This window comes from Tursiops truncatus, chromosome 17 (assembly GCF_011762595.2).
Source record: "Tursiops truncatus isolate mTurTru1 chromosome 17, mTurTru1.mat.Y, whole genome shotgun sequence".
Taxonomy (NCBI): domain Eukaryota; kingdom Metazoa; phylum Chordata; class Mammalia; order Artiodactyla; family Delphinidae; genus Tursiops; species Tursiops truncatus.
The window spans coordinates 40,463,443-40,480,261 of NC_047050.1; the positions used below are offsets into that span (position 1 = coordinate 40,463,443).

The 16,819-nt window shown below is 41.1% G+C and overlaps 1 protein-coding gene and 1 pseudogene across 2 annotated transcripts in view; one reads left to right on the forward strand and one right to left on the reverse strand.

The window, feature by feature from the left end:
- CPQ (carboxypeptidase Q) overlaps window positions 1-16,819 on the forward strand; it is a 458,231-nt gene that overhangs the window by 377,813 nt on the left and 63,599 nt on the right. For both annotated transcript variants that reach the window (XM_073794606.1, XM_019925094.3), the window contains exon 7: window positions 2,681-2,882. In XM_073794606.1, coding sequence (XP_073650707.1) covers window positions 2,681-2,882 — 202 coding nt within the window. The remainder of the gene's footprint in view (window positions 1-2,680; window positions 2,883-16,819) is intronic.
- On the reverse strand, window positions 14,818-15,562 carry LOC101326014 (large ribosomal subunit protein uL30-like; annotated as a pseudogene).

Here is a 16,819-nt window from a genome sequence, read left to right on the forward strand (position 1 = left end):
AAGCAGCTAACAGAATGGTTTATATGGAGGCCATCCTTGAAAATCTGAGAGGTACTGATGTTTAGTGGTAAGACCAGTAACAGCAACTATTGATCAAGTGCTCGTTATACGTTGGGGTCTACATTGCACTCTTTCTTACAACTCCATGAACTGGGTACCAGTATTATCCCCATTTCATGGCAGGAGAAACTGAGGGTTACACAGACTGCCCAGAGTCACAGAGCCCATGATTGGTTAATCTGGTGCACAAACCCAGTCTGAATAACCCCAGAGTGCATACTTGTTACCACTCTGCTAAAAAGGCTGCCACGCAGACAGCGTCTGGCACCTTTGAAACCTCCTTTATTTACATTATTCTCAACATTCCCGTTAACATCCTGGCATTGCACGGTACCATTCACAAACTGTGGGGTGCCCTGTCCCAGGGACATCTGTTCATTTGCAGTGGAAGAGGGTCAAGAAGGCTTTAATGCATATTTTGTTAGGAGCCCTGACACGTTCAACTCGCACACCACTTTCACTTTTGGTCTACAAATGTCTTTTCTTTGAAGACCCTCAAAGCTCCATGTGCCCAGGCCCATTGTTCAAGCCTGGAAAAGAGCATTTGTCCCAGCCTACAGATGGAGAAGCCAGAGGCCAAGGTGACATGACTTGGGGACAGAGGGAGAGGCCAGTCACTCCCCTCAGCAGCCTAGCATGTCCGTTGCTGAGTCAGGAATGGAGTCGAGTGGGTCCAGGGCTGTGTCCATCTCACCAGGCTGATGGCCAAACTACTGACTAGCTCTACTTTTAACTAAATTGTATATAGTTAGGAGCAAATTGCCTGATTTTCTTGTTGGAAGGATGGGATCTTCCAGAAATATGGGAATCCTCACATACATCACCCAACTGTTTTTATTTGCAGATATATTATGTTATTTCTTTTCTCATTTTTACAGGACAGGGAGAGAATTTGGGGCGGGGGGCAGCAGGGCACATAAGGGGACAAGGTTAGGACTGCCAAATTCATGTCAACTTGCTCACGTAGCACCAATGTGCTCGTTGAACGAGCCCTGAATGTAAGACATTAATGCAAATATTTTGCATGTTATTAACTCTAATGATGCTACCGTCATGCAGTAGCCACAGCTGAAAGCAGAGGTGGTACGTTTTATCATAAATGCCTTGGGTCTTTCTCTGATAATCACCATGAAGACAGAAATTCCTTAGAAGTGAAAGTGGAAATATGAACAGACTTCTGCTTTGTTAACCTTCTCATCATCATCAACAAAAACAAAATGATATCCCAGGGCCATGAAGTTCAGTCCTTTAAATGCTGGCAACATCCTCCTTTAGAAACGAAGGGTACTGTTCTTGCCCTTGTAACAACAGTACCCTTCCATGGCAACAGTTAGGAAGTCATTGTAAAAACATATCTGTTCTACAGAAAAAAAAAATGTATGCAACCCTGAAATTGTTATGTTGTAAGTGAAAAATCATTCTAATTCAAAACAAGCATGGCCTACTACTTCCTCCCTCCCATGCTAGTGGTGACAGGGTGGAGTTTTGGAAAGCACAGAATTTCAGACCCAGCTCTCTCATTTGCCAACTGTGTGACTTTGAGCAAATCACTTGACTTCTCTGATCCTCAGTTCCTTTTCTATAAAACAGCATCAACCATAAAACTGCTCCGTCTACTTTATGGATTATGGAAGAAGATCAAAGGAGATTGCAAATATGAAAGCTCTCTGAAAGCACTGTAAAAATATTATTATTGATTTTTACTAGGTGAATAATGAGGATGACAGCTTGGGAGTAACTCAACCGAGGTAGTATATGGTCAGTCTGGAAGAAGTGAATGGGTCCTGGGAAATAGCTGGCCAGGCCAGTTTGAAGGACCTTAAACTTGCAAGTCTTAGGGCAGTGTGGCAATTTAGCTGTGCAATCTGGTGAGAGGCTCTTATATTCTAAGCTCTTGCTGTGACAATACTGGCTACGTGGAATCACTGTGTGCTTTCTTACCAGACTTTATCTGGAAAAGGTTTACACACTAGTGGCCTGGCAGAGTTGCCGGGGTTTAGATGCTACAGCTGTACCCCAGAGAGATCAGCATTTCAAGTGTTGTTCTATTACCTCCCTCCCTGGGGATTCAACAGATGGAACAACAATGGAATCAGAAACCCAAGACAAACCTGTCAGTTTGATGCCTTTAAGCCTTCACAGAATTCACGATTAAAATAAGATAGAATATCCATCTAGGGGGAAGAGGTGCAGAGAAGTAGGCCCACAGGTTACACCTTTTTTTGTCTAAGCACGGCTAATACTATCCGGAGGTCCCCGCCATATAAAAGGAATTGTATCTGGTGCAAGGTAGGCTCTTAAGAAAATTGGTTGAAAGAATATTATTGCTAGTAGCAATAATTGAGTAATTTTTATATGGAGTTTTATATTTATTTTCACTGAATTTTAAAAAAAAAACCTTCCAAGTCAACTCAAATTCGGCAGATTCCAAGATGAGTCATCTTGCATCTCAGAACTGTTAGGTAATATGCAGACTGGATCCTAAGTCAAGCAGAGCAACATGTGCTCTGGCAACAACTGGTGAGGAGATAAAGTATTTGGTTATTGTTTTTTTGATAACTTCCAAAGAGAAAGCAGAGAAGCAACATATATGACCCAAACACTTCTCTCTTTTGTTAAGGCAAATATTTCCAACTACAGCCTCGTGATGGAGTCCGACCTGGGGACCTTCTTACCCTCTGGGCTGCAGTTCACTGGCAGTGACAAGGCCAGGGCCATCGTGGAGGAGGTCATGTGCCTGCTGGAGCCCATCAATGTCACACAGGTCTTTAGAGCTGGAGAAGGGACAGACATTAACTTCTGGATCCAAGCCGGAGTACCTGGTAAGAGCAATAGCTGAAGTTGGGGTTCTTTACCTACTGCTACCAATTTAAACTAAAATTTCTGTTCTAACGTGCCACAGTAGATACTTGTAGGTCATTTAAAATATGGAAACCCTTAGGGCTTCCCTGGTGGCGCAGTGGTTGAGAGTCCGCCTGCCGATGCAGGGACACGGGTTCGTGCCCCAGTCCGGGAAGATCCCACATGCCGCAGAGCAGCTGGGCCCATGAGCCATAGCCGCTGAGCCTGCACGTCCGGAGCCTGTGCTCCACAACGGGAGAGTCCACAGCAGTGAGAGGCCCGTGTACAGCAAAAAAAAAAAAAAAACATATATATATATAAACCCTTAGCTTTGTCCACAAGGTATAATCTGATGATTTCCAATATTGGGATAATAATACTCCTTTTATTTATTTACCTATCTGTCTTCTCTTTCTGAAGTATAAGTTCCTCACTCCAAGAGATTCTGATTTAATGACTCTGGGATTGTGCCTAGAAATTGTTTTTTGTTTTAAGCAGGTGTCTGGTAATTATAGCACAAATGATCTCCTGACCAAAATTTATGAAATAGAGTAGAAGGCAATTATTAATACTAATATCCTTCTAGTTCTAGTCCTATGCTGCAGAAAGTTCTCTGACCCAAATAATTCCCTACCCAAATCCATGATATCTGAAATTTTACCATTAGAGATGTATTCTTTGAGGTTGGGTACTTCTTGCTAATCATATTTTCCTAATGCAGAGACTACTTTAAGAGGTTGGACATAAACTAATTTACCCTGATCAGTGATTCATCAGGTTGATATTTTTAAGACAAGTCCTGAGCAGGGATGAAATTATGTAATAGGAATAGGCCTGGCAGTTACAGGACTAGAAAGGAGAGCAGTCCTAAAGAAGACAAACATAGTACTTCACAAATTTGCCCTAGACTGGCCATGAGAAAGGGTTATTGTTGATATTAGACCTCTATGACCTGGGGTTGTTCCCTCAACACCATTATCTCCATAATCAAAAACACTGTTAAAGAATCTATTTGCAAATTATTCTGTACTTGTATTATGCAAACAGGAAGTCCAGCTTTTGAATAGTTTTAAAATTATGGTTTCCAGAACCATTTCTATGGCTACAAAACATTTCACAGGTTTAAAAAACAGTCTCTCTAGATCCACCCCACTCCAGCTTTTTTTTTTTTTTAGCCTGCAAAGTAGACTTTACCAATAGCATACTGTATGGATTTAAACTTTTTAAAAAGCTCATTCTTTAGATATTATAGATTAAAGCATATTTTAGATGGTAAGGTTGCTAATAATCTTACATAACTAAAAATAGAAGGAGCTCTTCTTTATTCTAAGACAAGAAACTAAATTCTCTCCAATGGTTTGTGTATATTTTAACCATATTGTGAAATATCTTAAAACAACATTTCCATTTTCAGTGCATCATCTAGACAGACACAAGACTCTACATATATGTTTTTAATCATGATCAAGGTCTAGGGGAAGGGAGTTTGCCCTTTAAGTCCTATAGAACGATTTTGTTTGAATTTTAGATTTTTCCTGACCCTTAACTTTTTCAATAAGAATCTTGGTAAAATTTCAGAAAAGCTAAGTAAGTTTGCTGGGGATAGAGGTGAGGAAAAGACTGATGGATTGTGGGTGAATTCGAGTGAAGACCGGGGGTGCTTAAAGGGGAGGTGAGGAACTGAAGCCTGGACCGAAGTAGAACAAAACGTGTGCTGCCTCCTCCCAGCTAGTTTTGCTTCTGTTGCACTGGATCAACAAAAGAGAATCGGCTCTAGCTTTACTCCTTCCATGTAGATACTCCATAAGAATGGTTCTCTTTGGAATTAACAAGTTGATTTGATTGTCTTCACAAAGGTAAGAAGGGCTTCCCCTCTTGCCACAGTGCCGTGGGGAATTTGAGCCCCCTTGTGGTTGCTTCAGCATTAATGCGAGTTCTAACTTACTGAACTAGTTGTCAGACACACGGTTAGGCTTTTTGAAGACCCTGTCTGTTTGATCTGTACAACAATCCTAAGAGGTAAGTGCAATTATTCCTCTTCTTCAGATGAAGAAACGGACTCAGAGGGACTAAATGACTCGCCCAAGTCTCTCCGGCTCTTAAGTGTAGATGTCATCCTGAGAACAGGCCACTTTGGTTTCAAGGCTGGTGGCCCCTTTCCCACAATATGCAACAACACAGGGGCGTCTGGAATGCTGAGATGGTCTTCCAAATCTATGGCAGTGTCTGAAATGTTTATCTTACTCAGCTCTTGCTTATGCAAAGGATTTCAGTTCATTCCTGCTCCAGAATAATTTACCCCGGGGGAAAGGAGTTTGTTATTGTAAATAATTACTTATTTCTTCTCGCATTCTTTGTTCCACTCCCCTCTCTATCTCTGTAGATCAGGAAGGTTTATATAAACTTGGTAGTTCATTTAGACTGCAACTAATGTTTCCTGGAATTCTTTTTTATTTCGTTTAGAGTATTGTAAGATGGAACCAAATTATTGCTGTTTTTCCCTATTACTATTGAAGCTATCTTTTGATATTTCAAGTTTGGGCTCTTCCTGGAAGAAATAATGGAACTGTTTATAACTCTTGTTACCGTTGAAAATTTCAGGGACTTTAGAAAAAAAGATGGAGAACCATAGTTAATCTGAAAAAGAAAATAAAAATATACTAGTTGTGTACTCTGAATTCTTGAAGATATGGTAAGTTACAGTGAGTTAAACCTAAAGATAGGATTCAAGATACTAATTAAGTATGAGTTAAATAACTGCTCACCTAACTTTTGGAAAATTAATGAGAAATACTTCCACACTCTATTCTTGCTCTCTTCTTTCTCTTTTTCTTTCCTGTCATCCATTGAACTAATATTTATTGAGCCCTTACCATGTCCTTGACCTATCAAATTTCTGTAGTCTGATGACTGAGCCCCAATTTTTTAATGTTTCATGTATACTCAGTATCAAAATACTAATTAAGAGCACAGGTAGAATTAAAATTCAACATGATTTTCATAAATTATAGAAGCCAGATAGATAAATTTATGAAAGGATCATCTTTGGAGAGGAGATAGGATAGCCTTCATCCATCTGAGTGATGTCCATGATGGACAGGATAACTGTCAACTTAAGTATAAGGCTTTGGGGGGAAAAGTTAAAATAATAACAGATGTATTTTCCACATAAACTCTCTGTTCCAGATACCTTTATACTCCAGCCTTCCCATTTCTACCCCCTTCCATACGCCTTCCTATTTTCTCCTCCAAATCCTAAATGCTCTTTAAGTTTCACTCCATATTCATTGGTGACTGCAAATCCATCTTTAACAGACCCTGGTGCTGTGTTGCCTTTCTGAATTTCTAAGACGCTAATGTAGCCCCCAGTCTCGCACTTGAATCACACACAAACGTTCTTGGGTTACTAGGAATTTCCGTGCATCCCGCCTCCTGTACTCAGTGATCAATTCTTTGAGATCAAGGTCAATGTTTTCTACTTCGTTGCCTCCTCTGTAGCTCTTAGTTTAATTTTGGGAAACATTTAAATTCTTGTAAATCTCACAAGAGAAAAAACAGAAACATAGAGGTAATTGTTTTCCCGACAAGCTTTGGGTCCTTCAGCTTAAGACTGTGGAGAAAATTAAGGATGCTGAGAAAAAAGACAGAAAGATAGAAAAAACGACAGATGGAAGAACGACATAAATTAAGGAGGCTAGAGCAATTAGGATTATTTATTTACAGGAGTAAAGACTGAGAGAAGATGCTGAGTCATATCTTCTCGTACATTAGTGCAGTAATACACATAGATAATTTACCACATAAAGTGGCAAGATTCTTGTTCCCTGACTCAGTCAAAGGTAATACAAGAGCATAACTCAAAGGAGTGCAAGAGGGATTTAGGTTAGTCTCTATTGGCCCCAGATAGCAGAGAGGCCTTCAACCTTAAACTTTTGCCTGATCCTCCAATTATAAGCTCCAGGTTAGAATGACAGGAATCTATTTCATTCTGAACATGTCAGTAATAAGATATGATTCATGGTTCTCAGAGGTCCTTAATGCATCCTTCTTGAACACCTTTCTTTAGGATCTCTTCTATAAAATATATTGATACGTTAATGTAAAAAATGAGATGCTCTCTTCTTGTGACCTGAGGCAGTGAGCGCACCATGATTCCATATCTACCAATGAGTTCCTTCCTCTGCTTCAGAATCTGAGAGGCAATCTTTTGCTGATGATCTCGGCAAGTGGTAGACAGTGTGCTGGGAAGAATTAGAGTCTGTGTTCTAGCTTCACAACTTTGAACTTCATGTGCCATCTAAGGCAAATGATGTAAGTTTTCTCAGCCTCACACATTGATTATTAAGCATTCTTTTTTTTTTTCTTTTTTGCGGTACGCGGGCCTCTCCCTGTCGTGGCCTCTCCCGTTGCGGAGCACAGGCTCCGGACGCGCAGGCTCAGTGGTCATGGCTCACGGGCCCAGCCGCTCCGTGGCATGTGGGATCCTCCCGGACCGGGGCACGAACCCGCGTCTCCTGCATCAGGAGGCGGACTCTCAACCACTGCGCCACCAGGGAAGCCCTATTAAGCATTCTTATTACTCATCTGCTGTACGGCACTTGGGAATCAACAGTAAAGAAGATAGACAAGATCTGTACTCTCACAGTCTATACAGACTAGTGAGTGAGACTTGGTTATCTCATATGCAAAATAGGTATGGTCACCACCAAGCCCCATGTGCGTTCCTCCTCCTCCCCTGTCCCCTCTCTCATTGACTGCCACCACCTCCCAGAAACCACACAATCATCCGGAACATAGAACCAAACACTCTCAAGTCCTGTTTACTCCAGATTCCTCCTATTTTCAAAGCCCATTCCCTTCTCTCTACCCCACACACCTTGTCTCAGGAGTACTCACTGATTTTCCTATAGCAGCCTCCTACTGACATATCAACCTGCATTCTTAGTTCCCTTCCATCTAACTGGCTCACTGCTTCCAAAGTGAACTTTCTAAATTAAAAGTCAGACTATCAATTGGGATGCTTTCGGCTGCAAAATATCACAGAAGCTGCCACTTAGAACAGTAGTAAGGGGATTTTTTTAATTTACTTTAAAAAGAGCTCTCGAGTGGGTGGTTACAGAATGCTTGATTTAATCATCAACCACATCAGAGACCCTGGTTCTTGCCAGCTTTCCACCGTGCCACCCTCGGCATGTTGACTTCTGTCTTCAGGCGTGTCTCCCCGTGGTCCCTAGATGGCTGCAGCTGTCCCAGGCAACACATTCTCACACATAGTGCAGTAGTGGAAGAGAGAATGTCTATAATGGCCAGTCCTTCTTAACAGTAAGACAATCGCATCCAGAAGCCCCGAAGCAGATTTTTCCTCAATTTCATTGGCCGTGTTGGTGGCAATGGAGTAGAATTACCAAAATTGGATTATATTGATCGAATTTTACTTCCTGGGTCTAGGGTAGAGCTCAGTCTCTGCTGAAAATGTAGCCTCCTGATGTGTGAGAAAAGCTGGGATTCTTTAGGAAGGAGATGAGGCTTCCCACTGATAAGCAACTAAGAGTAGCGGCATATCTGATCATCTCTCCTCGTTGCTTGAAGTCCTTCAGTGTCTCCCCATCGTCTTCAGTGTCAGGTCTCTGTTTAGCATGGAATTCAAGGTCCTTCTGGTTCCACCCTGGGCTAATTACAGCCTTGCCTCTCGTGGCTGCCCCACTGCTCTCTATCCATCTCTCACTCATACAAGTTTCATTAATTGAGGTTCCGGTGCACCCTGTGTTCTCAGCTTCCTAGCCATCGGACCTGCCCTTTTCTGTCTTCTTCTCCAGCTAATTCCTACTCATCCATGATTCAGCACCTATTTCTCCTCTCACAAGCCTTCTTTGATCCCCAGCGGTCTGGGTGAGTGAACCTTGAGTTATGTTCCCATAACCCCCTGTTTGCCTCTCCTCATGGCACTTACCCTTAGAATTGTGATTGATTGTGAATGTCTCATAGTTTCCAGCACCTAAGGAGAAGCGCCTGGCCCTTGACAAAACGTCCTGAATCAAATGCTGAATCAGTAATGTCTAGGTTTGCAGGAAGAGTTAGATGATGTGAGAGAGGTTTGTAAGCTGTAATGCCGTAACGTAAGTTGTGATTACTTTAGTAATAACTTTGCTTCACTGAGCTGTCCTCTCTTCTTGTATCTTGAATTGTTTTTAAAATCACATTTTAATTTCTTTCAGCTTTTCATAATAGCTCGGACTCCATAGTGAAGTACCAAATACGCAGATTACTCAGAACTTCCTTCTCGTGTCTTTCTGATACCTTACATGGCATTAAGCAGAACTAAATGAAAACTTTTCACTTCTACATCTCCAAAGGCCTTTCTTTTAAAATTTTCCAAGAAAGGGGAAGATCAGGACACAAGCAGGAATGTAAAGTAAATTGAAGGTTCAACCTCTGGACCCAGGACTCATATGTTTTCCAGTCACCAGATGGAATAGGGCCATACAGTAGTTCTATGTCCCCTGCTGTCGCTAATTAAAAGATGCCTCCTTGATGGTGAAAAAACTCTGTGCTAGTGATGTTGGAGAGGTTGATGCTGCATGGTGAGTAGACCTCACCCCACTGGGAACATGAAAAGGCACTTCCTGGTTTGCGACTATAGCCCTTATTTAAATAGCCTAGCAGTTTCATTCAATCAGCAAGCATGTCTTGAGTGCCTACTGTAAACCAGGCATTCTACACACTGAAGATAGAGCATGAAAAAGACTTACCAGCTCTCTGCCCTTATGGAGTTTACATTGTAGTGGGGAGTGGGGAGAGGACAGTAGGAGGAGACAAACTATAACAAAGAAATCAAGAATGGAGGAAAACATTAGAGAGTGATAAGGGTAATGCAGAGTATTGTAGCAGGTGGCTGCCTCTCACCGCTGACTCAGGTGAGTCAGAGCTCTTGCTTTAATGCTCATCATCTGCTGTATGCTAGATAGGTGTGTGTAACATCCACGTCAATACCACACTATTGGGAACTGCGCATCAGAACAGCTAATAATAACAGCTAACAGAATAAGCTGCTCATGTTCTTTCCTCTTGCAGTAGGCCTGCTGCAGCTCCAGAGAAGCCATTGGGTATCTTGACCAAAGCAGGCTGGGCTCATACCCTGTAGTATGACTGACAATGGCCTAGAAGGAGAGGGCATTGTTTCTACCATCGGGCAGTTAGTCATGCACTGCCTTCTGAAGTGTCTTCTGTTGTTGCCCAATCTGTTATTTAAAGCCCACATTTTCACTTTAAAGTTAATATACTTTGTATTTTATCTCCTTAACTGTATTGAAAACCAAGAGAGTATTTTATTCACCCTTAAACACCCAATACCTATTATTACCTGGAACATAATAGGTGTCCAATAAATGTTTACTGAGTAGATGTATTTGATTTTAAGATGAACATACAAAAGAATTAAGTCACAGAAAAAGGAAGTTTTGGTACAGCACCAAGATAAATAACACATGCAGAAAGCGATAGGAACTCATAGGGTAGAAGAAAGGAAAGGCCTGGAAGAGGTGAACTGAGCTGGAAACTGAAGGATTTGTAGTGTCAGAAGGGACAGAAGGGGCGAGAAGGGCATTCCTGGTGGGCATTCCTCCTTTGTAAATATTTTAATGTATCTCTAAAAGGTAAGGAGATGTATATATTATATATATATATTAGGAGGAATAATAATATTGTAGTCATATATTATTCCTCCTAAAATATTTTACAATAATCTCTTAATATCATATCCAATATATCGCCAGTTTTCAAATGTTTCCAGTTTCCTCCAAGCTGCATTTTCCTTCACAATTTTCTTGTGTAAAACAGGATTCCAGTAAGGGTCAAACAATGCAATCGGTGGATGTGGTCGATGTCTCCCAAGTCTCTTCTAATCCATAGGTTCCACCTTCATTTTTCTTCTTTCTGCTGCTTGTTTGTTACAGAAACCAAGTACTTTGTTCCATGGGATTTCCTATAGTCTGGATTTAGATAATCCCTTTTCTATGGAATCATTTAACATGTTCCCACTCTCTTATATTTCTGTTAATTGGTAGTTAATTCTAGAGGCTTGATCTGATTCAGGTTTGATTTTGTTTTTTTAATTTTCGGGGGCAAGAATACTTCTTAGGTATCGATGTTTATTTCCGTTATGAGTGATGTCTAGTTTTCTCTCTTTTTATGATATTAACTGTCATTGAAGATTATTGCTGAGATCTGTTATTTCATTGGGGGTTTCAAAATGGTAGCTTTGATTATTAGTTGAAATAATTCTATAAAAAGAACTCTCTCCCCATTGACTATCTGGTTACTCGGAGGTACTTTCGTGTAAGAAAAGTAGGACATATGTTTCATTCTTTCCCTTTATTTACCTATTTTTAAAATTATTAGTTGATTCCCTAGTACCCTCCAAAGATAACTGATTGGGCTAATTTTTACTATCATAATTTACTAATGGATTTAAAAAATATAGATGTGCTTCATTCTGTTGTAGTAATTATGCTTATTTATGCTCAAAATTGTCCTATTTTTGGCCAATGAGAGCCTCTTTAAACTGGTTCCTGAGTTCTTTTGAAATGCCCTTGTAGTCACTGATAGTGTCCTAGCTTTCTGATGTGACAGTGTTCCAGGCTATCTTGTGTATTTCCTGCCCCAGATGGAATCAGCTATTTCTCCAAAGAGCTCCACTTTCTTCTACTAGGTCACTGTATTTAGAGACCACAGTCTGAACACTAAGTATGCTTATTGCTACTGGGTTGGTCATTGTTTCTAAGTCTTTTTAGCGGATAGAACTAGAATTTCTTTTTCTCTTAAGAAAAAAGATATTGTGGGGACTTCCCTGGTGACGCAATGGTTAAGAATCCACCTGCCAATGCAGGGGACATGGGTTTGAGCCCTGGCCCGGGAAGATCCCACATGCCGCGGAGCAACTAAGCCCTTGCATCACAACTGCTGAGCCTGCGCTCTAGAGCCCGCGAGCCACAACTACTGAGCCCACGTACCACAACTACTAAAGCCCGTGCGCCTAGAGCCCGTGCTCCGCAACAAGAGAAGCCACCGCAATGAGAAGCCCACACACCACAACAAAGACCCAACGCAGCCCCAAAATAATTAATTAATTTTAAAAAGAAGGTATTGTGAATTATATATTTCCAGTTCAGGTTGAGGACTCCAAAGCTGCTCTTTACCTCACTGGTGTCATGTCTGTGTCTCCTTCTTCCTTTGCCAGAAATCCTGGTTCTTAGTGCAACAGCATAACCGCTCACTTGCTTTCTCCCACAGCACACACAGTAGTCTCAGAATAACACCACCACACAACCAACAACAGCGTGATTATTGAAAATGGTTTGTTTATTGCAGGTTCTTTTTATGTCTTTAGGATACGTTATATATTCCACTAGAGATGTACACATTTCTGTTAACCTGTAATGCAAGTTACCCTGAATGAAATATCATTTCCATCTTTCATATTTTTGTCTTAAAATCTGAAACTAGTGATTTCTAAAATGCTTAAATGCTTATTTATAATTTTTCTTTATAAAGCGAGAAAAAGGTTACAGACAAGACTAGTTGTAAGACTTATTAAAATAATTACCTTGGAGTGTCATAGTTGGATCCTCAACACATACATTGCCTGTGCTTTCTTATTAGGTCTGACTCAGACAGTTTCATTCATTCATTCATTCATTCATTCAAGAAATATCTAGTAAGTACTACATGACATTCAGACAAGGGGAATAAAGAGGGAATTTAATACGTGTTGAGCGTCTTTTGTATGTCAAGTATTATTTTAGCTGCTTTACATACATTATCTTATATAATTTTATAAGAACCTTTTAAAGCATACAGTAGTAGTCTGTAACCAATTTTCAGATGAGTCAGTTGGAGCTCAGGGAGTTTCCTTTGTCCAAAGTCACAAAGATATTAAGTGGAAAAGCCAGAATTAACATATGGGCCTGTTTTATTCCAATGTCATATACAAGGTTCACTCTCTGTCCTCAAGGAGTTAATGGAGGGTTTAGACACAGGAAGAACAAAGCACCGTAGGAGTTCAAGGAAGAGAGGAATTAAAATCACGGGGCATCACAAAAGAGGTGGCATTTCACCTGATTTTCCAGAAAGAGCAGCATTTTGTTGGATGGAGAGGGACTGCATTGCACATGAAAAGATGGAGATACACAGAATTGCACAGGCAAGAAAGTTCAACAGGTTCTTGAAATGATGAGTAGTCTGGTTTGGCCAAAGTTTAGTTTAATATAGGGAAACAGAGCTAAAACTGAAAAGGTCCCTTGGGACTCCAGTTGGACCCTGAACGCGATTCAAAGAATTTGAGACAGCCAGAAACTTTTGAAAGTTCTGAACAGGAGTGAGACGTGATGGGGCTCAATCCCAGCCACTGAGTAGGCTTCATCTAACGCACAGCATCCTCCTTTGAGAGACTCAAGACGAAAACCAGCTTCATAGATCTGCACATCTCGTGGGCTGGTCTGCATGTCTTCTGGCAATTTCTTGCTAAAATTGCACTTTTTTGGATGTTTTGCTACTTGATGTTTTGCCAAATTAAACTGTACAGTTGGAGAGACTTGGAATAGTCCCATAAGGTATTGCACTGTGATTGGCAGGGGTTGCTGGGGTTCTCAGATATTAACAATGAAGTCTTACTGTAATTGGACATAATCTGCTTGTTGAACCTTCTTTGAGTCAAAGAAGTCTTCACGTATTGTGACAACTCATCAGTTTCTTTCAAAAGCTCTACTAAAAATATGCTTATCAATTTAATTACTTTAATAAGCATAGGATTATGGGAAAAACAGGAAAAGCATCACAATTCAAGAGATTTTGGTAAAATTGAGTTCTGATTGGGTAAGGACTTTTTACTATAGAAATGAGTTGTATCTCAATTGTGTACGATAGACTCCTTAGTCTGGGTACTTTCATTGGCTTAAGATCCTTCCTTTGCTCAGTATTAAAGTTCAAAAATGACTACTTAACCTGATATTCTTGTACATTTCCCTCATGGGAATTTCTAACACCGTGAATTAAGTCTCCCTATTATCTCGTTTTTATAGGAAAGTGTGAGATTGCATAATTCATGGTAACTAAACTTTCTTTTACAGTATGACATTTGCTATCTTAATTGTCCTTCCAGTTCGTAATGCATAAATCAAATATGGCTGAGATCTGTGAAATCTATTAGTTGTGGATCGCTTGTAATCTGGCAAGCTGTTGCCTGTAATAGGACTAATTATGAAGTGTGTCCTCAGTATTCTTTCCTTTCTTCCTTCCTTCCTCCCTCCTCCCTCCCTTCTCCCTCCTTCCTCCCTTCTCCCTCCTTCCTCCCTTCCCCTTCCTTCTTCTCTCCCTCTATCTGTCCCTCCCTCTCCTTCTCCTTCTTTCTTTCTTTCCTTCCTTCCTTCCTTCCTTCCTTCCTTCCTTCCTTCCTTCCTTCCTTCCTTCCCTCCCTCCCTCCCTCCCTCCTTTCTTTCTTTTTTTTTATGCACTTCTTTCTAATTGTATTTCAAGTTCTTTCCAAAACAAGGCCTTTGGATACCCCAGGTTCAATATGCCCCTGGGCCTGGTCCACTGCTGTCTTGTATTCATGTGTGGGTATTCATTCGTTCACCAACTTAAATCCCAGGATAGGTGTGGTAAAACAGGACTCCCTCCTCCATGGCACAAGTCCTTTGCTGGTTTTAGAGGTGGACTGCAGTCTTTGCAGAAAACACACAGGAACGTTTTCTTGGAACTGAAGTGGGATGAAAAGTGCCTGCCCTGAACATCACCATCTTTTCCCTGACCCTTCCCCTCCAGTTTCTGAAGATACAGCAGAAAGTAATCTTCCTTGAAGATACTGGATAACAATTCCATAAAACAAAAACACATGCTTCCACATGCACAGATATGTTGGTTTTAGTTCAGCTGCTGGATGAGCTGATAGATGCATTCACCTTGACAGCCAGGTGAGTCCACTTCCTTAAGGAAGCCCACTCTATTTTTGGTAGCGTGACAGGCCACTGAGAGTTGGAAAGGGCGCAAGAACCCTGAGATCACCTGAAAATTCTTCCCCGGAAAGGCAATTTCGTGAATGAGATCTTCCAAGCAAATGACACCAAACTTCCCCAGGTGCTCCTCAGTCACTGTGTTGTCTGTCAGAGGGATGATTTTATTCTTGACCTTGGCTTGTCCACGTTTCAAGATGAGTTCCCGAACAGACTTCAGATTTGGAAATCCCCAGGTCACATAAGTTTCCACTATACAAAGCATGTTTATGGTTTGAGGGGTTACTTGCATAAAGACACCACTGAAAATCTTATTCAGGCGAAGTCTTGCAATGGTCCTCTGCACCAGTAAACTCACCCCATTAATCCTTTCGATGCACACAACAAAGGCCAAGCAATGTTTATCTGGCACTTCCAAGCCATGAGGTTTCACTTCTAGTTGTCTGAGTCGCACCCTGTCACGTAGTTGCCGCCAGGAATCATGTAGGAACCATTCTAGTCGCTTAAACTTGATCTCTTTTCCTTTCCTCTGCTCCTTCCTTTGCAAAAGCGCCTGCTTTGCCTGGGTGGCTTTCAGGCCCTGATAAGCCTTCCTCTTTTTCAGGAGATTTTTCTGAAACCAAAGGGATCTTTTTTCTTGCCAATTCCTCTGCCATCTTTCCAACTCTCTCTCTCTCTCTCTCTCTCTCTCTCTCTCTCTCTCTCTCTCTCTCTTTCCTTCCTTCCTTCCTTCCTTCCTTCCTTCCTTCTTGTTGTAATGGCTGAAATAGTCTCCTGACAATTGAGAGAACAGAATCCTATGTAGAGATAGGCATGGCTTTCATCAATACCCAAAACTACCCAGTTATGGAAGGTTTAAACCTAAGTGGAAATGTTTGCTGGACACATCTATACAAAATCCACATTTTTTGCAGAAATAGTTTATTAAGTATCATTGATGCCATATTTAAAGAATGAAGGTACTCATAGATATCATTTTAATATCTTTAGTCAACACTGCAGTGCAAAGCACAGATGGAGGGGTCAGTGATTCCACACTCACTATTCCTGACAGAAGATTTTATCCGAAATAACTGTAGTCATTTAATATGTTAGCTTCAATTGCTGTAATTTCTCATCTTGTATTGGTGTAGACCCAGATATGTGTTCAGGTTACAGTTGTGGTTCACACCCTTGACTGAACTTTAAAATCACCTGGAGGCTTCTAAAAATATATCAGCACTGACGCCCCATCTCCAAAGATTCAGATTTAACTGGTCTGGCTGCAGGGTCACAACAGGTGCACCAGTTCAGGGAGTACATTTACCATAGAACATATTCATCCCTCAGGGCCCGCAACCTCCCAGAGCACAAGTCCATTGTGTTCCATGTGAAAGGTGCCTGCTGGACTTGTGCAAACTTGGGGCCAGAGAGAGGGCTTGAGCACACCTGTTTTTAGAAGCCCCCCAGGAGACTGCAATATACAGCCAGACTTGAAAACCATTTTGAGGTAAAACATAGCCTAGATGTTAAGAGCATGGATTTAGGAGTCAAGCAGAAATGGATTCAAAATCTTGCTCTACCACTCTCTAGCTGTGTGACCTTAAGAAAGTCATTTAACCTCTCGGAACTTCAATTTCTTCGTAAATAAAAGGGTGATACCCGCCTTGTGTGATTATATTCAAGAAAAAAATAGACAATCTGAGTGAAATGCTTGGCACAAAGTTAACTCTCAAGAAGCCACTGTTATTATTTCAGTTATTAAAGCGTAATTTCTGTATTAGTCCAGACTCCTTCAGTACTAAGTGACAGAAATCTAACTCAGACGAGCTGGAGCAAAATGGAGAATCTGAGCGAGCCACAAGAAGAGTAGGGCTGGATTGGGTCTTACGGACTCCAGCAATGGGATGCTGTTAGGACACGTACTCTCCCTC